The sequence below is a fragment of the Pan troglodytes genome, chromosome 8, assembly GCF_028858775.2.
Source record: "Pan troglodytes isolate AG18354 chromosome 8, NHGRI_mPanTro3-v2.0_pri, whole genome shotgun sequence".
NCBI lineage: Eukaryota > Metazoa > Chordata > Mammalia > Primates > Hominidae > Pan > Pan troglodytes.
The window spans coordinates 36090951-36117716 of NC_072406.2; the positions used below are offsets into that span (position 1 = coordinate 36090951).

Consider the following 26766-nt stretch of genomic DNA (forward strand, 5'->3'; position numbering starts at 1 on the left):
GGGATGGGGGCAGGGGCAGAGACGGGCAGAAGGCAGAGGGCAGAGGGCGGAGCGGCGCCGGAGCGGGCGTCATGGCGCGGCTCCTCTGGTTGCTCCGGGGCCTGACCCTCGGAACTGCGCCTCGGCGGGCGGTGCGGGGCCAAGCGGGCGGCGGCGGGCCCGGCACCGGGCCGGGACTGGGGGAGGCAGGTAGGACGCGGGTCCCGCAGGCCCCGCCGCCGCCTACGGCTTTCGGCTTCATTTCACCGGCTGCACCCAGGAGCCTAGGGCCGGTCCAGGCCGGGCGCTGCCCTCCTACTAAGCCCTCCTCGGCGCGCCCCTCCCCCCACCCCCCAGCCCGAGGATCTGGGACAGTGGATTGTAAACTTGGTGGCGGCAGGGTGGGGACTGACCCCTGTGAGAATCCAAGGAAATGAACAAATGATCCCTCTAAATGTGCGCATAATTTTTTTTTTCTTGGCTCGCGGAGTGGGGGCATAAGTGGGGCTCGGGGGCCCCTGACCCCTATCGGGGACTCCAGGCGAAGGCCCGCGGCCTGGGCTGTAGCAGCCCGGCCCGCGCGCCCCTGCGAAGGCCCCTAGTATTTTGCATTGCAGCCCTCTTCGTAGTTCCGCGGGCTTCCTTCCAGCATCTGAGAAGCAGGCAGTTCAGACTTGGGGTTCCTGTGGGTGTTTCCTGCCCTGCTGACTTCCCATAAATGTGTCTAAGAGCCAGGGAGACTGGGTTGATCATTTGTTCCTTCTTTAAGGTGACAGCCATTGTTAATGACTGAGACAGAGACCAGGGCGAGCGTGTCTCTCTCTCTCTCTCTCTCTCTCTCTCTGTGTGTGTGTGTGTGTGTTTCTGCTAAATGCTTTTGGATCCTCTCTTGGATCTGGGTACCTGCACATTTCACCAAGCAGGAAGGAGTCACCTCGGGAGACCTGTGCCAGCTACCCCTGTATTTCAGTTCTATTTCAGGGTAACTTACTGCCCCAGGGGACTGGATTCCTGGGCGGTTGCCAGACTGACCCACTCTGAATCCAATTTTATATGTGTTCATTGAAGACATTCAGAGATACCCAACTGATGAAAATGTACCAACTCATTCTGAGCTCTTTTTAGCCCCTGAACTTTTCGAAATGCGATATTGAAAGAATACGTAACTAAATAAAAGCGTTGGCGTTGTGGAATGTTAGCTCATCCAACATGACTTCCAGCTATGGCCTTTCTAATCACTGGTGTCTCTAGTCAGTCTGATGACATTTGTTGTGAGCCTACTGTGTGCCAAGCATTGTATTGCTGAGAACCACAGGTGATAGAAACAGGTCACAGTTACCGACGAGCTCTCTATAACCCCTTGAAAAAGGATGGTGGTTTTAGCGGTAACTACTTCATGGCTGTAATTGCTGCTGTCAGAAGCAGCCTAATGAATTGCCCTGGGATCTGAAGTTCTCCAGCAACAATAAAATTTGGCCAGCCACCAGTAGGTAACAGGAGCTGTGTACCTTATCAGACACCCCTCCTGGGAATCTATTCGAAGGAAATAGTTCAAAAGAAGAACAAAGAGATATATGCAAAGATGCTTTAAGCACTAGTCTCTTACAAAATGGAAACTGGCTGTAACCCAAACCAGTTAAGAAATACTTACGTAAATCATGAAAATTCAATCCAACAAACTGTTAGGCAGCCATTAAAAATGATAAACAGGGAGTAGTTCTGTGGTGAAGGGCTTGGGTATGAATAGATGCAGATTTTGAGTCTTGGCTCTCGGTTACTTCCTGGCTCTGTGTCTGAGCTCAGGCTGCTATTGCAAAACACCGTGGACTGGGTGGCTTCAACAACATTTTCTCACAGTTCTGGAGGCTGGGAAGTCCAAGATCAAGGTGGGAACAGATTTGGTTCCTGATGCAGACCTGCTTCCTGGCTTGCAGTTGACTGCCTTCTCACTCTGCCTTCAGGTGACTGTCTCAGGAAGGACCACTAATCCCTCAAGAGAGGCTCACCTTTATGATCTAATCTAAAACTAATAACCTCCCAAGCCCCACCTCCACATACCATCTCATTGGGAGTTAGGGCTTTAGCATATGGGAGTGGGGAGAGGAGCAGGGAGAACATATAATATTCAGTTTGTAACAATGTCTTTGGACATGTTTCTTGAATTTGGAAAGTTTAAACTTCAGATTTTTTTTCCTTCTGTCAAATAAGGATAATGATAATGGTAGGGTTGTTGTGAAGAATAACTTTTTAATTAAATATTTTGTTACAATGCTTGACACTTAGGCACACAATAAATGTTAGTTATGATTACATAAATAAGTGGAAAGGACAAAAATGTAGCTACATTTAACTTACATCATGGGCTTAGGGAGTGTTGAGAGAGAGGGAGACATTGGGAGGGGGGAAATGAGAAGATATTGAAATGACAGTATTTTTTCCCAGTGCTGCAATTTCTCATATGCTTAGAGTGATTTTTTTTAATCCAGATTGACAAAGAGCAAACTGAAAAAGGAAAGTAAGAAATATTCTGGAGCAAAAAATCTGTTGCTTCAGGAAAATATTCTTTCTAGAGATGACTATGCTAGGAAACTGTCCTGGGCATAGGGTTAAAATAGTCCAGGCATTGGTGGGAGAGACTAGTTCTGCAGATCAGAATGGGCTGGGGATTCTTTTAATACCAGTTTCTAAAGAGTTCCATTAGATTCAACACATTATTTATCAAAATGGAGTGGGCTTATGTGTGACAATTGGCAGTATAGCAACTGTGGCCAGGAAGGTTAGCAAAATCCAAAGGAGGCACCCAGTAGGTGACCATAGGACCAAGAGTGGATTTCCTTAGGGGTGAAAAAATCAAGGCCCACCCCGTGGAACTTCTGACCAACAAGATATATGGCCTGTGCAAATCACAGCACACAGAGAGAAGGGAACTCCAAGGAATTTGAGTTTATTAAGGCATAATTCAAAGTAAAGCTGTGTAGTTATCTCATGCAATAGCAGCAACCGATAAATGTTTTCATAGTGAAGATAGCAAGAGAATGTAGAGGGAATCTGGAAAATGTGTAGCCCCCAAAGGATGAGCACGTGGTGCAGAGGACAGAAAATACCTGCACACACACAGAAAAGGACACAGCCAGTGTTGAAACCTCTCTCTAGCCACGGTAGCCAGAAGACTTGACTCATTCCCAAGGGAGAGACCTTGTCGTGTATCTAATTTACACGTGCCTAAATTGCTGTTTGATAAAACTGCTCAGAATTTACTCATACTGTAATTTTTATTTAAACTTTGGTTGTTTTCTAAAGCCCCAGTGTGTTCATTTGCTAGGGATCCCATAACAAAATATCACAGGCTGGGCAGCTTAAACGATGGAATTCATTTTCATACGGTTCTGGAGGCTGGAAGTCCAAGGCCAAGACTTGTCCTGAGATTTGTCCTGAGACCTCTTTCCTTAACTTGGGGATAGTTGCCTTCTTGCTGTGTCCCCAGGCGGCCTTTTCTCTGCTGTCCCTTCCTCTTATGAGGACACCAGTCTTATTGGACCAGGGCCCCCTCTTAATGGCCTCATTTTGACATGATTGCCTCTTTAAAGGCCCTGTCTCTAAATGCAGTCACATTTTAAAGTACTGGGGATTAGGACTTCAACATATGAATTTGGAAGTTGGGGGGCAGGGAGTGTCACAATTCAGCTCATAACATCCAGGTCAAAGAAACCTCTTAAAGTGATACAGCCCACATATAACCTGACCTGGGTGTACCCAACTGAGCGTTCGTCATTTTGCTCTCAAAGCAAAGTCTGTCTGCCCTTGACTGAGCCTTCTAGGCTGGCAAATTCTGCAGCTAAATGTTGCATAATTGGTGCTTGAACAAAAACTAGTCTACACATTATTGCCTACCCACTAAAGTTTTCGCACACATTAAAAATAGTGTAAAAGGTCCACATTGATAAGGATTAAAAGAACCATTAAAAATGTCCTTTCCATATTGTACTTAGATGAAGGCTTAATTCTTTTGGTTAGCAATTTAAATACTAGTTATATATTTTAAACTTAAAAAGAAAATATTATGGCGTGGCACTGTGTCACGCACCTGTAGTCTCAGCTACTTGGGAGGCTGAGGAAGGAAAATCGCTTGAGTCCAGGCGTTCAAGGCTGTAGTGTGCTTTGATCATGCGTATGAATAGCCATTGTGCTCCATTCTGGGCAACACAGTGAGACTCGGTCTCTTAAAAAAATTAGGGCAGAGGGAGAAGGTGGTGTCTGAAGAACAGATAGTCACTCTCTAATACGTGTAACAAAATATAGAGGTGTGGGAGAGGGAGCTGGGAACCCAGACCAACTCAAGCCTTAGGTTCAAAGCGAAAGAAGTACATGTTTTAAAGCTCAATTCATGAGAGTCCCACTGACTTTTAGCTCTTCTCTAATTCCCACTTTCCAGTGTCAGCTACTATAGTGTACTGCCTGTTGAGTCACACTAAGGACAGTGCTTCCAGGAGACAATAGGGTTTTTTTCTAAGCCCATTCCACTTCCTGCCTGAAAGGAGACAGGAAGATAAAGCCAGCTTCACAGACTGTAAATTCCAACCTTTGTACCTGAAGTTGGTCCTCTTACCTATCCACAGGGATAATGCAAGATCTTTGCCAAAGCTAAGAGGAGGGTGTTTTATCATGATGCGTTTAGTCCTTTCCTTGACAAATGTCAATGATAGCCAGAGATTAGGTGTCACAAATTCCCCCACGGGACCAGAGTTTAGATCTGGGAGGAGGAACCCAGGACATACACTCTTTCTAGCAAAGCTTGTTCTTGCTCTTTTTAGTGCCTCTGGCTAAAGCATTCTCTTTTTAAATCATTTGAGGTGACCAAGAAGAGACAGGATCCTGAACAGAAGTGGCAAAAAAACAGACAGGAAGAGGCTTGTATTAGTTTGTTTTCACACTGCTATAGAGAAATACCAGAGACTGGGTAATTTAGGAAGGAAAGAGGTTTAATTGGCTTATGGTTCCACAGGCTGTACAGGAAGCATGGCTGGGGAGGCCTCGGGAAACTTACAATCATGATGTAAGGTGAAGAGGAAGCAAGCACATAAGCAAGCACATCTTACATGGTCAGAGCAGGAGGAAGAGAGAGAGGTGGAGGTGAACTTTTAAACAACCAGATCTCTCGATAACTCACTATCACGAGAACAGCACCAAAGGGGAAATATGTCCCCATGATTTAATCACCTCCCACCAGGCCCCACCTCCAACAATGAGGATTACAATGTCACATGAGATTTGGGTGGGGACACAGAGCCAAACCATATCAGAGGCAGTCACTTGTTCCACTGTGACAAGATGGAAAAAGGGTAGATGTAGGTATTAGTAAGTGTGATGGTTTGGTAGCAAGAAGGTTTGTGGCTTTTGATTTTGCAAAAGTGAAATCTGTTGAGAGGAAGGGGAGACGTAGTAGATAGAGACCATGGTTTGAGGAAAGTGGAAAAGGTTTTTTGTTTTGTTTTGTTTTGTTTTTAATTTCAATAGCTTTTGGGGGAACAGGTGTTTTGTTACATGAATAAGTTCTTTCTTTAATGGTGATTTATCAGATTTTGGTGTACTCATCACCCGAGCAGTGTACATGGTACCCAATGTGTAGTCTTTTATTCCTCATCCCCCTCACACCCTTTCTTCTCTGAGTCCCCAAAGTCTATTGTATCATTCTTATGCCTTTGCATCCTCATAGCCCAGCTCCCACTTATGAATGAGAATATACGATGTTTGGTTTTTCATTCCTGACTTACTTCACTTAGAATATTAGTCTCCAATTCCATCCAAGTTGCTGTGAATGCCATTATTTTGTTCCTTTTTATGGCTGAGTAGTATTCCATAGTGTATATATATATATATATATATATATATATATACCATCATTTCTTTATCCACTAGTTGATTGATGGGCATTTGTGTTGGCTCCATATTTTTGCAATTGCAAATTGTGCTACTATAAACGTGTGTGCAAGTATCTTTTTCATATAATGACTTCTTTGCCTCTGGGTAGATACCCAGTAGTGGGATTGCTGGATTAAATGGTATTCTACTTTTAGTTCTTTAAAGAATCTCCACACTGTTTTCCATAGTGGTTGTACTAGTTTACATTCCTGAGAGTGGAAAAGGTTTAAAACACTCATTGCAGAGAAATGGGAAGAGAGCTGACTGGGGAAAGATGGTTCCATGGTTCACTGAAACCCCAGTGAGATGAGTAACTTTGAGTTTATAAGGACAACCCTCTCCCCAGGTGGGGGATTTTCTCCAGTAGTGCTTGATGGTACAGGGGTAGCCATGGAGAAGATAGTTTTTTAAATAAGCTTTTTTATTTTGGAATAATTTTAGATTTATAGACAAGTTATAAAGACAGTACAGAGTTCTCAAAACCCCTCATCCAGATCCCCCTGGTTATCTTCTGACATCATCATAGTACATTTGTCAAAACTGTCTCTGTCTTTCCTTGTTTTTCATGACCTTTACAGTTTTGGGGAGGACTGGTCAGGTTCCTTGTAGAATGTCCCTCAGTCTGGGATTGTTTGATGTTTCTCCTCACAATTAAACTGGGATTATGGGCTATTAGGAAAAATCTCATAGAGATGCAGTTCCTTTCTAGATTCATGTGCTCTTCCCCATCTCTCTCCCCAACACTGAGACACACACGCGCAAACGTACACTCACACACTCACACTTACTTATTTATATTTCTCTTGCTAAACCATTTGAGAGTTGCAGACATCATGACACTTTACTGCTAAATATTTCGGCATGTTTCCTAAGACCAAAGATGTTTTCCTACAAAACTGCAAGACAGTTTTCCTCTCAGGAAATTGAGCACCCTTGTCTAATACACAGTTGATATTCAAATTTCCCACCATATACCAACAATGTCTTTTATAGCTCTTGTTTTTTTTCTGGGATCTAGAATTTAATAAAGGGTCACACATTGGTTTTAGTTGTGGACAGTCCTTCTTTTGGATAATTTCCCTCAATTTTCACTTATGTGATTTTTTCTTCATGAGACACTGATTGAATGTTTTCGGCAGGAAAACTTTACTGGTGATGTTGTGTCCTTTCCAGGGCATCACATCAGGAAGACAGGATGTCACTTGTCCCACTGTTGGTGATGCTAACTTAGCCTACTTGGTTAAAGTAGTGGCATTTTCTTTTTTGTAATTAATAAACTTTGGGGTTGTATTTTGAGAAGATGTGACTATCTGTTCCCCAGTAGTCTTTCACCCAGGGGTTTTAGAATCCTCTGATGATTTTTACAAAATGGTGATTTTAAAAATTCTATACTTCCTTCTTCATTTATTACTTGACATTCTGCATGATAACTCTGAAGGCCATTGAGCAATAGTAATTATCACATAAATACATTTTGTTTTGTTCCCAAAGTGTCGAATACCCCAAAAATCATGTGTTAACTGAGGTATATTCCATAGGAATTTCAGAGATCTATTTTCATAGCAAAAAGAAACCCCTGTAGTCTTATAAAGAGTATATTTAATAAAAGATACCTCCTAGGGGAGCCCTTGTGTAAAAATAATAACAGTAATAAAAAGAAAGAAGAAAACTTTTAATATATTAAATAGCCTAAAAACCTTTTAGCAAAATGTAAGCAATCAACTATATGTATCACTGGAAATGCAGTATTGTTCAGTATTATAAACTGGAGAGGAGATAAGTCTTTTCTTGCCGAAGGATAATTTAGGACTTTTTTTGTAACCTAAAATGAATTTCAACTGTAACTTCTGACGTGTTTGATATATAGGTGCTGGCATCACGGGCATTCAACGTTTCATCTTCAGTGCCATAGTCAGATTACTAACCCTTTGGGCCTCTGTTTCTCATCTGCAAACTGAAGAGTTGGACACATTATAAAATCCTTTCAGATTCTTAATGTTGGATGATTAAAAACATTTATTATAGGAGTTGGGCTTCCTACTCCCTTTGGCTAAAGAGAGTATTGCTCTAGTTACTTGGTTTACACTCACGTGAATAAATGTAGTAATATAGATGCCAAGGTGAGTAGGAAAGAAGAAAACAAAATATGGACAAAAACCATGAAGCATCATAATAGATTATGGTAGGTCTGTTTCTCTTTCAGGACTATATGCTATGGGAGTTTCTTCTTTTGTTCCATGCAAGAAGATTTTTAAAATAGAGACCTCCCTTGACAAAGAAAATCAGAGATATCCTTATAAACTAGCAAGGGAGAAGAGTTTAATAACCGACTAGCTCACAGTTCTTTTCTGCCCAATGCCTCAACTACTTCTGGCTAGATTCTGACAGCAACTGCTCCTCTAAAAGTCATCAGAGAAGAGAAGATCAGTTTCTACCCTTAGGTACCCGAAGGGAATGTATTCTGCATTCTTTCATATTTCAGCTGCCTCTTTCACTTCTGTGCCCCAGGAAGACTAGAAAACTGGCTCTCTACTTCTTGTTAATTTCTTATTAAATTAAATAGTCAATGAAGGCATTTTGTGCCTGAGCCTTCTGGTCCCCATGAAGAATAAACTCGTGGGAGAGAGAGGAAGGGACTGGATTATTCTGCTGGGTGACAGTACACTTAGGGAAAAAGGCCAAGGAAGAAAAGTCCATCAGGCATTTTTGTTTTAATTTTTAAAATTCCTGTTTAACAATACAGGGTCTCTTGCAACGTGTGAGCTGCCTCTTGCCAAGAGTGAGTGGCAAAAGAAACTAACCCCAGAGCAGTTCTACGTCACAAGAGAAAAGGGAACGGAACCGGTAAGCTAAGCTGGTTTACAGTTTTCTGATTGCATGTGTTGGCAGTGAGGGGGCAGTTGGAATAGGTCCAGCTATGAAACCCAGCTGCCAAGCAACACTCCACAGGCCTGGTCTTCCTCTTCCATTGTGCCCTTCTCGGGGTGTTGATATCCATCGAGTTGTAGAAACCTGAAACTTTTCTCTGGACACAGCATCTCTATTCTGACTCCTAAATAACCTTCCTGTCATTTCACTTCCATGCACCGCTGTCACCTCCCCGTGGGGCCAAGTCACCATCACCTTCTCTGTGCATGGCCATTCTTGCTCCAGCCAACCCATTCTCCACACTGCAGCCAAAGAGTTCTTTGGAAAACACAGATCTGACCATATCACTCCCCAGCTCAAAACCTTTGGTGGCTGCCCAGTGCTTTCAAGGAAAAAGAAAAGTATGAGATGGCTAATAAGGTCCTAACGGCCCCTGGCTCCCACCCCTATCCTCAAATCCAGCCATCTTCCCTCTTGACCCAGTACTTTGGCCACACCACCCTTGAGCTCTCACATGCCCTGGGCTCCCTTCTCTTTTAAGGCCTTTGCACCCAGCTTTCCTTCTTCTCTCCCGTCATCCCTCCCCACACTCTCCACCCATTCATTCAGACCTACCTTGTAGCTCTCGGCCCAAATCTCACTTTCTCTGGCAAACCTTCTCCTAGCCCCCAGCTAGGGTTGCTTCTAGCAGAACTCTTCCTTCATAGCATTTGCCATCACTGCTGTAACCCCTGGCACCTAACGTGGTGGCTGGCCTAGTAGGCATCCGAAAAATCAACTTTTGTGAATGTTGAATGACTGCCGGGTAAGAGGTGGAAACATTATTTAAACTGCATTTGGCAATCTCAGCTTTCATTCATTTTCTGAGAGAACAACCCTCAGTGGTTCCTCATTATAACACCACTTTTTACAGTGCTACATTTATCTCTCTCTCTCTGTGTGTCTATGTGTGTGTGTGTGTGTGTGTGTGTGTGTGTGTACAAGTTTCTGGGGTACTTGAGAAAATTTGTTACACATATATAATGCATAGTAATCGAGTCAGGGTATTTAGGGTGTCTGTCACCCGAATACAATACATTTTTGTTAAGTGTCATCCTCCTACTCTGCCATCAAACACTGAGTGTATTCCTTTTCTCTTACTGTATGTTTGTGGACTTTAAGCCACTCCTCTTCATCCTCCCCCTACCCCCTGCTTTCCAGGGTAGGAAACCCCCTTTCCAGGCTCTGTTATCCATTTTTCCACTCTCTACCTCCATGTGTTCAAATTCTTTAGCTCTCACATATAAATGAGAACATAGTGCCGCGTTTCTTAACAAGTGGTCTGTCTTAGACCCAAATATAGCTACTGGAATGTAGCTTTTTTGAATTGAACTTTGTTATTAGATAATTTTACTAGTGAAGCAGATCCCACAGAGTGGACCCCAGCCCTGTGGCTTCAAACATAGTAGAGTATGAATGTTTTTTCCTTTGTCAGCACCTGCAAAACTCATGTCACTACCCACATGCACTGCCATTGTAATCATGGTCTCACCCTCAGTTTTTCCAATGCTAAAGTCATCAGAAGGGCCAGCACATCCCAATAAAGTCCCCTGAAATGCTGGTATTTTTGAAAACTTCCTGTAGGCGGGATTTTACTAAAGCCCTTGTTGGGAAAGAGACTACATTAGCCATTTGTGTAGATTGCACAAGGGAACCACATGATACTCTGTGAGCAGTTGTATGTATTCCCAGAGTATTCTAAGCCAACCCTAATTCTCAGGTACAGAGCCAGGCAGGGCTTGGTACATAGACAGACCCTAGAGATGAGCTGCCAGATGTTTAGGAAAATAAATCTGTGGGCTTCTCAAACAGATGGTGCAATATACTCTCTGCATTTGGCCATTTGACAAAATGAGCATCATTCATTATTTTAACTAATGTTATAAATCCCTTTCCATGGATCCATTTCCACGTTTAACTTTTTAGAGTATTGCAGAAATGTAAGCCTTCATTAGCTTTGTTCACCTAAGAGAAGAGAAATAAAACATCGAAGGCTTCTCTTTGGTGACTCTAAATTAAAATTCACTCCCGCATGTTTTTTCTTGGGCAACAGTAATATGCTAGCACTCTGCTAGACCAACGAATAAATTTACAGGATGGCTGAGCAATAACTGAAAGTCAAGTATCAATAGAAGGGAGGTTTTGTGCAGGTCATTCTCTGTCTACTCTCCAGATCCACTCTCCGCGGGCTCCCCTGCTCTGAGCTCTAGGAAGAGTGAGCAGCTCCCTTTCCCCCAGCTATTGATTCAGTTTAGCCAGTGGGAGACAACAGTGAGATCAAAAGGTGGGATGGAGAAATCGCTAGGGCCCAGCGTTCTCTCTGTGGGGCTGCAGGATGGCAGTGGCTGTGTTCCTGTACTGCAGGTGGCAGCCCTCCCCTGCAGGTGCAGCCTCACCAGGTTCTGGGCACTCCCTCTTCCTTTGTCCCACAGGCCTAGTGGAGGCCATGGCTTCTCAGAGTCATTAGCCCAGGGATGCGTTGCCCTCACTTGTGGATTTCCATTGGCCCCGTCTGCACCTTTGTAAACAGTCCTGTGTGAAGTTATCTGCAGTCATCCCCTCTTGAGTGTGTCATCTGTTTCCAGCAGGTGCGTTGTATTGACAAGATGGAATGGTGAACTGCCATTGGTCCAGCACACCTTGCAATCCCAGGGGAATCTTGAACATCATTCTCTCTCTGACCCTGGCCCCTCCCTGTGCAGCCAGGCATTTCGATTCTCTCTTCTAAGTATTCTTGAATCTCTTCTCTTTCTTTTATTTCCACTGCTCTGCCTGAGCAGGAGCACACTCCAGGCCTGCATGTGTGATGGAGGTCGGATTGCCCTCTGCCTCTGGTGGCATCTTGCCCCATTCCAGCTCATTCTTTACCTGAATGTCAAGCGATCTTTCTAAAAACCAACTCCAATCAGGCGTACACCCAGTTCACAAGTTTCCAGTAGCTTCACATTTCCAGTAGGACACAGTTTAAGCTGTTTGTCGTGATCTAACCAACCCCATCTGGCCTGGTCTCACCTGCCTTCCGGCATCATCTCTCTCCATCCTCCTCTTTGCCCTCTTCTTTCATGTGGGCCTTGCCCAAGGTATTCTGCCTGCCAGAAATACTCTTCCATTTCCTCATTCAATTAACTCTTACTCTTCAAAAGTCAGCTTAGTGTTGGCATTTTTCTATAATAAACAACCATCAGTTGTGCAATTTAGAATAATAATAAAAGGTTAAGAAATAAAAAGACTTCCTCCCATCTCAGATAATATCTGATACAGACAGCCTTTGTGGAAACTCCCCCCTTCGTAGTGAAGGGTACAGCGCTACCCAAACTCCATGCCATCTCTATCATAGCTGTCACCACATGGTATAAATTGTCAGCTCACGTGTGTCTTCCTCCCACTTAGGGAGCAAATTCTTTGAGTGCAGAAACTGTTTTGCTGCCCACCTCTGCAACATTAGCACCCAGCTCAGCCTGGGTTTATATTAGATTATCATGTCAATACTAGAAATGAGATAGAAGCTGCGTTTAACCCTAAATAAGTTACAGGACTTGTATAAAATTGGAGAGGGAGGGAAACATCAGGAAGCTAGGCAAGGAGAGAGTGGGTAGATGTCATCTCAGAAACTATGTTGGCTGAGTATTCCTTTTCATTGATTTTTTTTTTTTCTTGAGATGGGGTTTTGCTCTTGTTGCCCAGGCTAGAGTGCAATGGTGCAATCTTGACCCACTGCAACCTCTACCTCCTGGGTTCAAGCGATTCTGCCTCAGCCTCCCGAGTAGCTGGGATTACAGGTGCCTGCCACTACACCCGGCTTATATTTTGATTTTTAGTAGAGATGGGGTTTCACCATGTTGGCCAGGCTGGTCTTGAATTCCTGACCTCAGGTGATCCACCTGCCTTGGCCTCCCAAAGTGCTGGGATTACAGGCATGAGCCACCGCACCTGGCCTTCACTGATGTTTTAATTTTTATTTTGCTTACTGTGATAGCAGTTATCTATCACTTCCTCTGTCCAGCTGCCCCCCTGCAATAATGAAATTATGTTTTGAGTCTTTCCAGGCTGTCTGGATCCTATGAAAAGGCTTTTCTAGATCAGCCTTAGGACTGGCAGTCCTGTTTTGCATGCATTCATCTTCAGCCCAGGTGGGAAGGATGGGAAACTTCCTCTTTTTTTTTTTTTTTTTTTTTTTTTGAGATGGAGTCTGGCTCTGTCGCCCAGGCTGGAGTGCAGTGGCACAATCTCGGCTCACTGCAACCTCTGCCTCCCAGGTTCAAGCAATTCTTCTGCCTCAGCCTCCCGAATAGCTGGGATTACAGGCGTGCTCCACCATGCCTGGCATTTTTTTGCATTTTTAGTAGAGATGGGGTTTCATCATGTTGGCCAGGCTGGTCTTGAACTCCTGACTTCAGGTAATCCACCTGCCTCGGCCCCCCAAAGTGCTGGGATTACAGGCATGAGCCACCACACCTGGCCAACTTCCTCTTCTTCACAGCTGCTAACTAGTGCCAGTGTTGGAAGCAGGCATTTGAGGGGACCGGCCATAAAGGACCAGCTCACTACTGTTCGGATTTCTGCAGCTAAGTTTAGGGTTTTAAAGAAGGAAAACATCCAAGTGTACCCAGATGGTAGGCTCAGTAGGTTAATTTGAAATTGTCTTTTATACAGCTCACTGCAAATGTGCTGTTAATACTACCACAGGGAATTTGGATGTTTAAACTGTGAATTTTTTGAGTTGGGAAGCCTGGAGGGATCTGAAGATTTCCTGAGTCAGCTTTGTCACTTGGTGAGCTGTTCTGTGCTCTGGCTTTCCTCTGGCCCATAGGAGGGGACAGTGCCTGCCGCCAGGCCCTGTGATAGCGGATCTTCATGGTCAGCTTGTGCAAGGGTTGTTTTTTCTTTAATTTTCTTTGACAGGGGAGATGACAAAAGAAATTGGGCAAAAATGGTCTTTAAAAAAAAGTCATCAGCCGGGTGCAGTGGCTCATGCCTGTAGTCCCAGCATTTTGAGAGGCCGAGGCATGCAGATCACTTGAGGTCAGGAGTTCGAGACCAGCCTGGCTAACACGGTGAAACCCTGTAAAAGTACAAAAATTAGCCAGGCGTGGTGGCGTGCACCTGTAGTCCCAGCTATTCGGGAGGCTGAGACAGGAGAATCACTTGAACCTGGGAGGCAGAGGTTGCAGTGAGCTGAGATCGTGCCATTGCACTCCAGCCTGGGTGACAGTGAGACTTCATCTCAAAAAAAAAAAAAAAATCAAGTTTGAGAAATAACATTTTAAAAAATATTGACTTGGCTCATTCATTGACTTGTCTCCTTGTTCTCCTCTCAGAATACCTCTGAAAACTTGCAAACCCTGTAACCCACAATGAACGCAGTAATTTCATCTAAGTAGTAACCTGGGCACTGAGGGGGTGGGGAATCTAGCTCATTATTTAACATTTATGAAGTATGCTGTGTCCTAAACATTATGTGAAGCATATTAAAGGCAAAATGCCTGATCTCACTGAACTATGCTTTTTATGTATTTATATTCTGTCTTTAATTGGAGATTTCAAAGTATGTTAGACAGTGGACTAGATTCCTGTTGTATTAACTCTTTTAAAAGGGAGACCGAAATCTCACACAATCACAGAGGACAAGACTCTGTTTTCTTGCTTTTTCACCGACTTTGATGCTCTTGGATGAAAAGTCCTGTATGAATACAAAGATTATCAAAGTCATAATTTGAATATGGGGTGCAATAAAGCCCAGGCTGTAAATACATCTGCAGGCTGCTTCATTGGGTACATTATAATTTTCTCTCTGGCGTTATTTGCACTTCGTCAAACTAGTACAGAAATTCCTTGATTTGGGGACTTACCCAGGATTTAAATCTGCTGTTTCAACTCCTGCCAGTAGTATGAGAAATCTGAACGTGACATATCTAATTTACTTTCAGCCTTTCAGTGGGATCTACCTGAATAGCAAGGAAGCAGGAATGTATCATTGCGTGTGCTGCGACAGTCCACTCTTCAGGTAAGATAAAGAATCGAGAGCTACGGAAGGAGACCAAACCTCCAGGTTCTTACTGCTCTGTTTCATTTGAGATCTTGGATAAATAAATACCCATAATACCCATTTTGTTTTTTAAATTGCTCTTCTCATTTTGCGTTGTTGCTGTAAGGAGAGCTATTCATATAAGATACTTGCCTGTCTTGACTTTTTTTTTCTAGCATTTAGAGCCATTAACAAGACTTCTTAGCTTATATTCTTCCTTTCTCTATCCTCAAGAAATAGCAAGGAAATAAAACTCAGTGGGCACCTTATGATAAAGCTATTAGAGTTTTTTTTTTTTTTTTTTTTTTTTTTTTTTTAGAGGGAAAGTATTTAAAGAAATCTAAACCATGATTATATTTGCTGGGCCATGTGATTAAAACTCTCTCCCAGGGAAAATGGGTTTATAATTTAATTTAGGAAATGTAGAATTTTATGAGGATAGATTCCCCACAATGCTTGACAGTAGCGAATACCATACCCTCTTCTATATAGCTAAAAGTAAATTTATTTGTCCCTTGATTTCAAAGCCTCTTTTAAGTCAATCAGGATCTGAAATCTCTCAACAAAGGCTTTTTTGTTTAGACATGCAGGAAACAGTCTTAAAAAAAAGGAGATTCGATGGAGAAGAAAGGAAAATATCTTTGAAGTCCTATTTTTCAGAACTTCAAAGATGTTTTCCTTTCTTTTGCATCAACCCTAAATTGGTTTAGAATAAAATATAAATCAAGCCAGCTCTGTGCATCGCCCATTAGGCAGTGCTTCCTTCTGTCCTCTGGGCTTTGAGCAGTCTGGGCCTTCCTGCCCGGCTGGCTGCTGATGTAGGCTGCCTTAGGAAGCCGGACCTGCCTGCAAGGATGAGGAGCGATTAGCATCGATTTTCCTCCGTGCTCACAGATGGGCGGGCCTTTGCCCGGATGCATTCACGTTGGCATGGGGGAAACTAGAAGGAGGTTAATTTTTGCACAGTAAAATGTGGGACTCAGGTTTCTGAGACAATAGTTATTTCTTGACCTTTGGTTGTGTTAAAGAGGAGAGGTAGGATTTTGAGATGGCCCATGAGCTTTCAGCCATAGAACCATGCTGCCAGCGTGTCAAGGGCTCCCTTGTTACCGCAGGCACCAGGCAGTGCTCTATCTCCCTCTCTTCGCACTGTGAATACAGAAGATAAATCATCCTCGCAAGAGCATTCTCTTAAATCACAGTCTTCACTCTTCCCCTTCCTTGATGTTCCGGTTTCTGCATCTGAAAAAGGGGGGGCCTTCTTCCCTTCCTTTCACCTTGCAGGCTTAGTTGTGGTGTCAGAATACTGGAGCCAGGAGGGTCCTGAGTCCAGAGCAGAAAGCTCTGTCCAGTAGAACTTCCTGTGGTGATGGAGATGTCTGTATCTGGCCATGTGGTAGCCGCTCATCACATAAGCTTGTTAAGCACTCAAGGTGTGGCTAGCATGGCTGAGAAGCTGACTTTTTCCATTTAATTTTAATTAATTTAAACTTAAAAGGCCACATGTGGCCAGAGGCTACTATATTAGCACAATGCTAGTTCAAATTAAGGAAGTTAAGTGACCAACCCCAGGTCCTGGAGGTTGCGAAGCAGCCAAGACTAATAGGAAAACCAGCTGATTCTCCAAAAGCCCATTGACCAAGTGGCCAGTTTATGAGACTGCCAATTCACCAACCTTATTTGTTTTTGTGTAACCATTTAGTTGTTTGAGTTGAAAAGTTTCCATTTTGCATTCTTAAAGACTTCTGAGTTTGTATCTCTTCCCCTTTCCTGTTGCTGCTACTGCAGCTGAAGGAAATAATATATTCCTGAAGATTATTTATGTTCTAGAATATACTATTCTTAAAGATGCACTCATTTATGGGAGAGGCAGTAGAATGGTTAAGATTGCCAAGGTGTATATCCTGGCTCCATTGCTGTGTGACCTTGAGCAAATTTCTTAACCTTTCTGTGTCTGATTTCCTCACCTGTAAAATGAAGATAATAGTACCTAATTCATAAGGTTGTTGGGAGGATAATCTGAGTCATGAATTAATACATGGAAAAGCATAGAGCAATGCCAGACATGACTGACTCAGGCCAGGCACTTGATGCAAGTTAGTAATGATGTTTTTGTTGTTGTTGTTGTTGTTGTTTTGTTTTGTTTTTTGAGATGGAGTCTCGCTCTGTCGCCCAGGCTGGAGTGCAGTGGCGCGATCTCGGCTCACTGCAACCTCTGCCTTCCAGGTTGAAGCGATTCTTCTGCCTCCTGAGTAGCTGGGATTACAGGCGTGTGCCACCATGCCTGGCTAATTTTTTGTATTATTAGTAGAGACGGGGTTTCACCATGTTAGCCAGGATGGTCTTGATCTCCTGACCTCAGGTGATCCACCCGCTTTGGCCTCCCAAAGTGCTGGGATTACAGGCGTGAACCAGTGCACCCGGGCGTAATGATGTGTTCTTAAGCAATAGATCCCTCTTAGGGCTGTATACATGAATGCGCTTTTGATCCTGAGGAATTCTGGAGGATATATTCTAATTAATGAGAACATACAAATGCAGACTATATTCCTGAGACTTCTTCCTGTTCAAGAGGAGTTTTAGAAATATATTCTGGTTTTGCCTCTCATTTTCCTTCTCTTTCTGTCTCTGGTCTCCAGTATCTATAGTAGGAAGCAGAGGTACAGAAAAAATAATTCCTTCAAATGCTTGTGTGGAGTGAAAGTGAAGGGAAAGTTGGTCAACCAAAACTAAGTAGTTCTTTTAACAAGTAAATGCAGGGCTCACTCCTTTGAGCTCCCTGCTCCAGCTCGGCTGCTTCCTGCCTGGGACTTCCCTTCATGCTGAGCTGGCCTCCTGGGATCTGCTCAGCCCCACTAATACTAATTGAAATTCCACTTATTTTTGGATCCCAGATTTCTCCTGAAACCTTCTCTGATAGCACACACTGTGGGTTTCTTTTTAATCTGCTTCAAATTCCTATTAATTTATCAGTATCACACAATTTAGGACCTAATTATTCTCCTATTGGATCAAGTATTTTATTTAGTTAAGGAGATAAACTTGATTAGCTTTTGAGTCCCTTGGCCATCTTATGCTTCTTGGACAAGGCTCATGGAAGTTGTTAAGGGATGAATTGTGTCTCCCAAAAAGACATGTTGAAGTCTTAACCCCTGTAAGCTGGGAATGTGACCTTATTTGGAAATAGGGTGGCTGCAGGTATAATTAGTTCAGATAAGATCATATTGGAGTAGGGTCAGCCCTAATTCCAAAATCACTGCTGTCCTTATAAGAAGAAGAGAAGCCCAGACAGAGAGGAGACAGCCATGTGAAAACGGAGGCAGAGATTGGTGATCCGCAGCTACAAACCGAAGACTGCCTACCTTAGAAGGTAGGAAGAGGCAAGGAGGGATTCCCTAGATGCTTCAGAGCCCTGTGGACACGTTGACTTTGGACTTCTATCTTCAAGATTGTGAGAGAGTACCACCCATTTTGTGGTACTTTGTTACAGCCACCTTGGAAACTAATACTTAGATGCTCCATAAGTACTTATTGATTGGTTGATTAATAATATCCATCCTGCTGCTTAGACATCATAGCAATGTTGGGACTATCAGAAGCTGTGGTTACGGGCTGAACGTGGTGACTCATGCCTGTAATCCCAGCACTTTGGGAGGCCAAGGCGGGTGGATCACTGCAGGTCAGGAGTTCGAGACCAGCCTGACCAGTATAGCAAAATCCTGTCTCTACTAAAAATACAAAAACTAGCTGGGCGTGGTAGCACACGCCTGTAATCCCAGCTACTAGGGAGGCTGAGGCAGGAGAATTGCTTGAACCCAGGAGGTAGAGGTTTCATTGAGCTGAGATTGAGCCACTGCACTCCAGCCTGAGTGACGGAGTGAGACTCCATCTCAAAAAAAAAAAAAAAAAAAAAAAAAAAAAAGCTGTGATTATGAAATCACTGTGAAAATGTGAGGGAAGTGGCTGCAACTTCTTGAGCACTTACATGCCAGACACTGGGCTCTAGTACTTTGTAAACAATCCTCACCCTCCAATAAGGAGCTATTAAGACCCCCACTTAACAGATGTGAAAACTGAGGCTTAAAGAATTTAACTAACTTGCTCCAGGTCACTTGTCTAGTAAGTGATAGTGCAGGGATTTAGGCTCCACTGCACTCTTCTTGAGAGTGGGAAGCACCCCAGCAATGAAGGAGCCCTCTGGGCATGCGGCAGGTGCCATGCCCAGGCTCTTCATGTGCATCGTTTCGTCAGACCTCTCGGCAGCTCCCCGTAGTGTTATTATCATTCTCATTTCACGTGAGGAAACTGAGAGCTAGGAAGATGAAATAACTTGTCCAGGGTTCTGCAGCTCACAGGTAGCCAGCCAAAATATGAACCCACAGTTTTGGACTCCAGAGCCCACATTCTTCACTAGCTGAGCTTCCATTAAGCCACATGGGCAGCTCCGTTGACATAGGTGCCATCGCCTTTTGGTGCCTGCTTTCCTTATTACAGGTGTAAGTTTCCCAGAAGACATAACCAGCCTCTGAGAGTGATCCCAGCCAGTGTAACTCATGAGTTCCCTTCCCAGAGCCTTGTTCCCAGCCTCATCCACCAGACTTAGCGTCATTCTCCTCATCATCCTATAATTGTTGGAATGAGTTTGGTGCACAGTTTTGGAGAGCTTCTGCCTCTCCAAATCAGAGACCTTTAATCAAAGGTGTCTGGGTCAAGAACACTTTCCAGAATGTGTTGTCACACTCCTAGGGACTCCAGACTCTCTTTCCTTAACTCGGAATGAAGTGACATTGCCCATCACTGCCACTTCCTCTCCTCCTTCTCCCTTTCTTCTTCTACATGAGCCTATTTGGAATGTGTTTATTAAAATCTATTGTGGGATCACATATTTCATGATCACAAATCTTCTTAAAATAAGAGGAAACAGAGCCTGATACTAGTTCACCTTTTACGTAATATCCTGATGTCGTATGTACCATGAGTAACTAAGTAATATTGTTAAAAAACCTTCTGTATGCTCCATTCCCTCAAAGGAATAGAAATTCTTCTAAGAGGTTAGGGTTGTCAGTTATCACCAAGTGCCTGTGCTGTTGGTTTGGGACCTGCAGAACTTCCAGAAATCAAGGAAAACCAAAGCAAATAAAACGAAACAAAGTAAAAATCCCTTAGAGTATATGATTCAGAATGGTTTTAGTTCTTCAAGGGCAAACCTTACAATCTGCTAATCACTTAAATATGTATATTGGAATTTCTGATTGGCTTTAATATTTTGGTTCCCAGTCTTAACTTATATATGTTAGGCCTCTCATATTACTTGGTAAAAATCTCCAGATTCTGCTAATTGCATCAATAAAGGTTTATTGTTTCCCATAAAATGCTTTAATGAGTTTTTATTAGCCTTAGTTTCATTTATTTAAAAAATTTTATTGTATTCATAATTCTCAATCAAAATACCTTTAATGATCACTAGTTGATTTATAATGTTGAGGATGGAAAGACTGGGATTAAAAGATACTTAATGATGTTTTTCCCTGAGCAGAGTGGCCAGATGAATGTTTCTGCACCCCTGGAGGAGGGTTGCAAAGAATCCGACCTGAATATGCAGACATTTCTAGCTGGACCCACAACTGCTCACATTCCATAGATTTCTGGTATTAATAATAAAAAAATATTAAAAAATAGCTACCGACTCAAGTGCCATGTGTCAGGTACTATGCTAAGCGCACACACAGAAAGTGAGGTGATAATGCCATTGCTATTGTTAGCTTAAAACAATCATACAATCTGTAAATTTAGAAAAGGAGACTTTATTTCTTCTAAAGGGTTACAGCCTTCAAGGTGGCCATCCCACAGGCTGGGAAGCGAGCTCCCAGCCAAGAGCAGATGCAGGCACTTGGAAGGGGGAGCAGCTGGGGTAGGAGCTTTATGCTGAGAGGGTTGGCTAAATATACCTATTTAACAGATCACAGGAGGGGCTATGAAAATTTGTGAAGATGGTCCTGACATACACATATTGAACAAACATGCATGTAACATATGACCTATGTTTATTTGGGGGTAGAAACTTAACATTTAAATGTATTATAATTAGATCCTATACATCAAAAGGTCTTTCAGGATATGAAGGCCCACAAGTGCACAGCCTCTGTAAACCATCCAGAACCAGTTCATGGTCTTTTAATCAGGAGAAAGTTACTAAAATCAGTCTCTTGTGCAATCAAAGCTGTAGTTACGGTTGGTGGAACAGAGGGTCTCAGCTAGTCAGTGTCTGATGGTAGATGAGCTGCAATTGCTTCAACACTGCTTATCTCAAGGCCAGTGATTGTTTAGCTGCTAGAGAAGAAGAAAACCCCTGTGGCAGTTAGAGTTGATTCTTTAAGTGTAGGGGTGCATGACTTCACCCTCGCCTGGCATGGCCTTAGGTCCTGTTTATAATTTGGTATATTATTGCCACAAAGAGGCTGTTCTGCCAGTCTTACGATCTCTATTTAAACATTAATGCTGGTCATTTGTTGTGTCTAAACCACAAAAGGGAGGGGGTATAATGAGGTGTGTCTGACCTCCTGTCCCATCATGACCGGAAACTCGATTTAAAGGTTTTTCTGGAGTCCTCTTGGCCAAGAAGGGCTCTATTCAGTCAGTGGGTGGCTTAGAACTTTATTTTTAGTTTATACTTATCTATAGACTAGGATGCTGAGGCTTCAAAAAAGTAAATGACTTGCCAAGGTGATACAGATGTAACAGACAGATCCCAGATTCACACACAAATCTTTCAGAAGTCAAAGCCCTTCCTCTAATGGCTATACTTGTGGTTCTTAAAGCCTGGTCTGAGGACCCCAGAGATTCCTGGGGGGGACCTTTCTAGGGGCTTTTCCAACCACACTTGAGACCACTTGAGGCCACATCCTCTTATACTCCAATCAAAACAACATAGCAACAGACTGAATTCAGAGGCACATATGAAGATTCAGTTGTCTTTTTTTTAAGCTGGATGTTAAAGAGCCTTGCAAAATTGTAAAACAGTGCAACTCTTCTCATGAAATGTTTGTTTCATTTTGAAAAGTATAATTATTTGCCTTAAATATATGTTATGTTAACATATAATAAATTTATTTCAGGTTGAGCATCTCTACTCTGAAAATTCGAAATCTGAAATGCACCCAAATCTGAAACTTTTTTATTTTTTGAGACAGAGTCTCGCTCTGTTGACTGATCTCCACTCACTGCAACCACTGCTTCTTGGGGTCAAGTTATTCTCCTGCCTCAGCCTCCCAAGTAGCTAGGACTACAGGCATGCACCACCATGCCCAGCTAGTTTTTCTATTTTTAGTAGAGAGGGGGTTTCACCATGTTGGCCAGGCTGGTCTCGAACTCCTGAGCTCAAGTGATCCACCCGCTTCCACCTCCTAAAAAGCTGGGATTATAGGCGTGGGCCACCATGCCAGCAAAATTAGAAACTTTTTGAGAACCAACATGCTAGTCAAAGGAAATGCTCACTGGAGTATTGCAGATTAAGGATGCTTAGCCATCAAGTAAAATGCAAAATTCAAAAACATCTGAAATCCGAAACACTTCTGGTCCTAAGCATTTCAGATAAGGGGCACTCAACCTATATTAAAAAAAAATTAATGCACACATATTTTTAAATTCTCATTTATAATGTATAATTTGTTAAATGTTGACATACGTAACTCACAGACAAAAGCTCTCAGCAATCCCTATTAATTTTGGGGACACAGAGGGGACATGAGGGGTGCCGAGACCAAAATGTTTGAGAATTGCTGCATCACACAATTGTTTCTGTGGGAGTTTGTGCTGTCAGCTAGGCTTCCTTCTGTGTTCATAGTCTAGGGATTTGATTCTTTGCTACTTTTTCTTCTTAGATTAGTTTTTTTTTTTGGCTGGGTCTAACATTCAGTTCTTCTCTTTCTTCCTTAGATAGAGAGAGCCATTTCCTTGTCACAGCAATTTTTGAAGTCTATTTTCCCAGGGCCATTTAAGGGAGCTTATCCATGAGAGCACTTAGAGGGTGGGTCTTTGGTGAGTGGATTTGCCTGCTGTCCTTCTCCTTGTGCCAGCATCATGAGTCCCTGGGAGACTTCTGGAGGGTTAGGTTTCACTGCAGTGATTGATGCCAGGTACCCAGGCGTATTAATTAATACTAATCATCACCATCACAGCAAGCATTCAGGGAACTTACCGTGTGCCCAGCACTGTGCTAAGCTTTATATCACACTTCAGTTTCCCCTCAAATCCTCAAAACAGCCCTGTAGGGTAGATATTATTCCCATTTGCTAGGTGAGCAAACTGAGGCTTCAAGAGCTGTGGTTTCACACAGCTAAGAAGTGGCCAGAGGCAGCTTTTGAATCCCTGGTCAGGCTTCTGTGTTGAGATAACCTGAAATTCCTGTTGCCAAGCATGACTTTCTCATCAGACCTTACACTTCTGCGCTGCTCTAAGATGATGATGACTTCCTCCGAGCATTAGTATTTCGTTTTGATTTCTCCCCTTTTGACATTTTCAACACATGGGTTTGATCTGTGTTACCTAATATGCAACACAGTTCACAAAACACCATGTGTTTTTAGATCCTTGTTGGATATCCAGAAAGAAGTCTTTAGCATCAAAGGATCAAGAAGTCCTTCCACTTCGAGAGGCAATGGCTTTGATAGTGAAGGTGCAGTGAGGACGATTCCGGGGGGACTGACTGTCGAATAACTGGGCATGGGATCTGGCAGAGGAGAGTGGGAACGGATCCTGCTGCCTGGAACAACACATCGGGGCACCTCTTGGCATGTTAATGACAGTGTCATTAGCAGCTGTAGTATCGTTTATGTCTTCCACAGTTCTGAGAAAAAGTACTGCTCTGGCACTGGGTGGCCTTCGTTTTCCGAGGCTCACGGTACGTCTGGCTCTGATGAAAGCCACACAGGGATCCTGAGACGTCTGGATACCTCGTTAGGATCAGCTCGCACAGAGGTTGTCTGCAAGCAGGTGAGGTTTCTCATTTTGTTTTACTTTCCCTGACGCTGCCCCCAATGCCACAAAGAGCTCTCTTGTTCTTGGCAAATCTGGTGTCCTTTTATAGGGGTACTTTTGTCTTCAGAACACGTGGGGTTTCTTTTTTGTTTTGCTTTGTTTTGTTTTGTTTTGTTTTGAGACAGTCTCGCTCTGTTTTGCAGGCTAGAGTGCAGTGGCATGATCTCAGCTCACTGCAGCCTCCACCTCCTGAGTTCAAGTGCCTCAGCCTCCCGAGTAGTTGGGATTACAGGTGCCTGCCACCACACCCAGTGAATTTTTGTATTTTTAGTAGAGATGAGGTTTCGCCATGTTGGCCAGGCTGGTCTCAAACTCCTGACCGCAAATGATCCACCTGCCTCGGCCTCCCAAAGTGCTGGGATTACAGGCGTGGGCCACCACACCCAGCCCAGAACACATGGGGTTTCTACACATGCCAATAACGATCACTCTCTCCCTTCAATCTGGGCACTGCAAAAAAGAGAAAAGGCTTCTCCAGCCTCTCTCTTATGTGGCCTTTCCTGGTTCTAACCTTCCACAGAGATGAGAACAGAGGTAGGATCTTCACCTTCTTTTGAGCGGGGATAAGGAGCAGGAAGTCCTTATCCTGTCAGAGTGACTGGCATCTCATCTTTGACTTACCCAGTGTGACTGGCACCTCCATCTCTCCACCCTCCTTTTGCACCCTGCAGCGTGTCACTGGCCTGCAGAGCAATGCTGCGGGTGACGTCAGCACCTCTGCCTTCTGTGAGCCCCGTAGGAGAGAGTGGCTTAAATCCAGATCACAAATTCATTTTGATATCCTTAGCTGCTCACATTTTCTGACTCATGGGTTTTGTAAAACATTAGAGGCAAGCTGATTAAGATAGTGTGGTTTTGCCTTAAGTAATAAATAATAATAATACACTGGGTACTACAATATTATTCAGTACTTACCCAGGAATTATGTTAATGCTTTACATGTAATATATCAATTAATTGTCCCCACAGCTCTCTTATGTAGGTATGATAATTATCCCCATTTTTAGATGAGTAACTGTAAAGGCCCAAATTTAATAACTTGCTCACATCCTATTGATAAAGTAAAACTATTTACCATGACTGTGTTCTGCTTTCTTTCATTTCTTAATTGAATTCGGATGCAATAGACTTTTTCTCCTAACACAGATGTCAGACTCCGGAGTGGAGTGATTCTGGGGGGGTTCGTCTGTCTGGTTTTACATAAAGAGCTTTGTTTGCATTTGGAGATAACAGAGGCTTCTGTCCTTTGCAGTGTGAAGCTCATCTAGGTCACGTGTTTCCTGATGGACCTGGGCCCAATGGTCAGAGGTTTTGCATCAACAGTGTGGCTTTGAAGTTCAAACCAAGGAAACACTGACCATCTTCAAGAGTCCTGTTCCCTTGCCACCCCTTCATGTGCACCCTCAATTTCCACAATTCACTTGAATGACTTGTTTTATTTGCAATAAAACTGGGCTGAATTTGCTGCTGTCTCCAGCGAGTCATTGCTTCTCTTAATTTATTTACCTGGAATCAACTTAATCCTGTGTGTTAGGCTGTTCTTGTGTTGCTATAAAGAAGTACCTGATCAGGATCTGGGAGAATTTGAAAAAAAAGAAAAACTAGAAAAATAAACAAAATTAAAAAGAAAAAAAAATACCTGAGACTGGGTAACTTATAAAGAAAAGAGGTTTAATTGACTCACAGTTCTGCAGGGTGTACAGAAAGCATGGTGCCAGCATTTGCTCGGATTCTGGGGAGACCTGAGGGAGCTTTTACTCATGGCAGAAGGTGAAGGGGGAGCCGGCGTCTCACATGGCAAAGCAGGAGCAAGAGAGAGTGGTAGGGAGGTGCCACATACTTTTAAACAACCAGATCTCTCAAGAACTCACTCACTGTCACCAGGACAGCATCAAGCCATGAGGGATCCACCCTCATGACCCAGTTACCTCCCAGCAGGGCCCACCTCCAGCACTAGGAATTATACTTCAACTTAAGATTTGGAGAGGGAAAACATCCAAACCATATCACCCAACTCCCACTTGGAGTAGAACTTCACAAAACGACAGAGGGACAGCTGTTTCCATCAAACACTTCCACAGCTTCACCTGAGACAAGGGCATGACTCTGGGAACATCAGGAGGCTGATGGACTATTAAGCCAAACAATTCCTACAAAAATTCCCTGCACCTTCCACTGCGTTTCAGTCCTTGACAGACATAAGTAAGGGATCAAGTGAGAAGAGGAAGGAAAATACAGGATCCAAGGAATCAACAATGCTAGCACTGAAGAGCAGGATTACGGAGGAGCTGTGCTCTGGGAGCATATATGGTGATCAATCAGATGCATGACTTTTTTTTCAAAATTTTAAATGTCTTGAGCATGCTACTTCCAACCATTCTACCCACAAATAAACTGCAATAGGACTTGGTTAGATTTAAATGATTATGAATAAATGTTCACCTTCATACCTTCTGGTTACAAAGCTAAACTTTAAAATGTCCAAATAAAATATTCACTAAAATTTATGTTTGCTTTTTGGCTAAGTCAATGAACATGCTCTTTTATAAAAAAAAACTCTAGCCAGGCGTGGTGGCTCACACCTGCAATCCCAGCACTTTGGGAGGCCAAGGCAGGCGGATCACCTGAGGTCAGGAGTTTGAGACCAGCCTGACAAACATGGAGAAACTCCATCTCTACTAAAAATACAAAGTTAGCCGGGCATGGTGGCACATGTCTGTAATCCCAGCTACTTGGGAGGCTGAGGCAGGAGAATTGCTTGAACCCAGGAGGTGGAGGTTGCAGTGAGCCAAGATCACACCATTGCACTCCAGCCTGGGCAACAAGAGCAAAACTCCATCTCAAAAAAAAAAAAACAAAAAAACAAAAAAAAAAACAAAAAAACAAAAAACCTCTAAATT

General features: G+C 43.2%; 1 protein-coding gene across 1 annotated transcript; it reads left to right on the forward strand.

The window, feature by feature from the left end:
- The first annotated feature begins 17 nt into the window (after positions 1 to 17).
- On the forward strand, positions 18 to 25331 carry MSRB2 (methionine sulfoxide reductase B2). The gene is made up of 5 exons (XM_001155268.6): positions 18 to 189; positions 8642 to 8742; positions 14733 to 14809; positions 23674 to 23821; positions 25119 to 25331. Exons 1-5 carry the CDS (start codon positions 72 to 74, stop codon positions 25221 to 25223), a joined length of 549 nt encoding a protein of 182 aa, XP_001155268.4. The 5' UTR covers positions 18 to 71; the 3' UTR covers positions 25224 to 25331.
- The last annotated feature ends 1435 nt before the right edge of the window (positions 25332 to 26766 follow it).

Coding starts and splice junctions, on each gene's coding strand:
- MSRB2 (XM_001155268.6), top strand. CDS start 72: ATGGCGCGGCTCCTCTGGTTGCTCCGGGGCCTGACCCTCGGAACTGCG. Junction 8,743..14,732: donor GAGAAAAGGGAACGGAACCG/GTAAGCTAAGCT, acceptor ATTTACTTTCAG/CCTTTCAGTGGGATCTACCT. Junction 14,810..23,673: donor TGCGACAGTCCACTCTTCAG/GTAAGATAAAGA, acceptor TGTCTTCCACAG/TTCTGAGAAAAAGTACTGCT.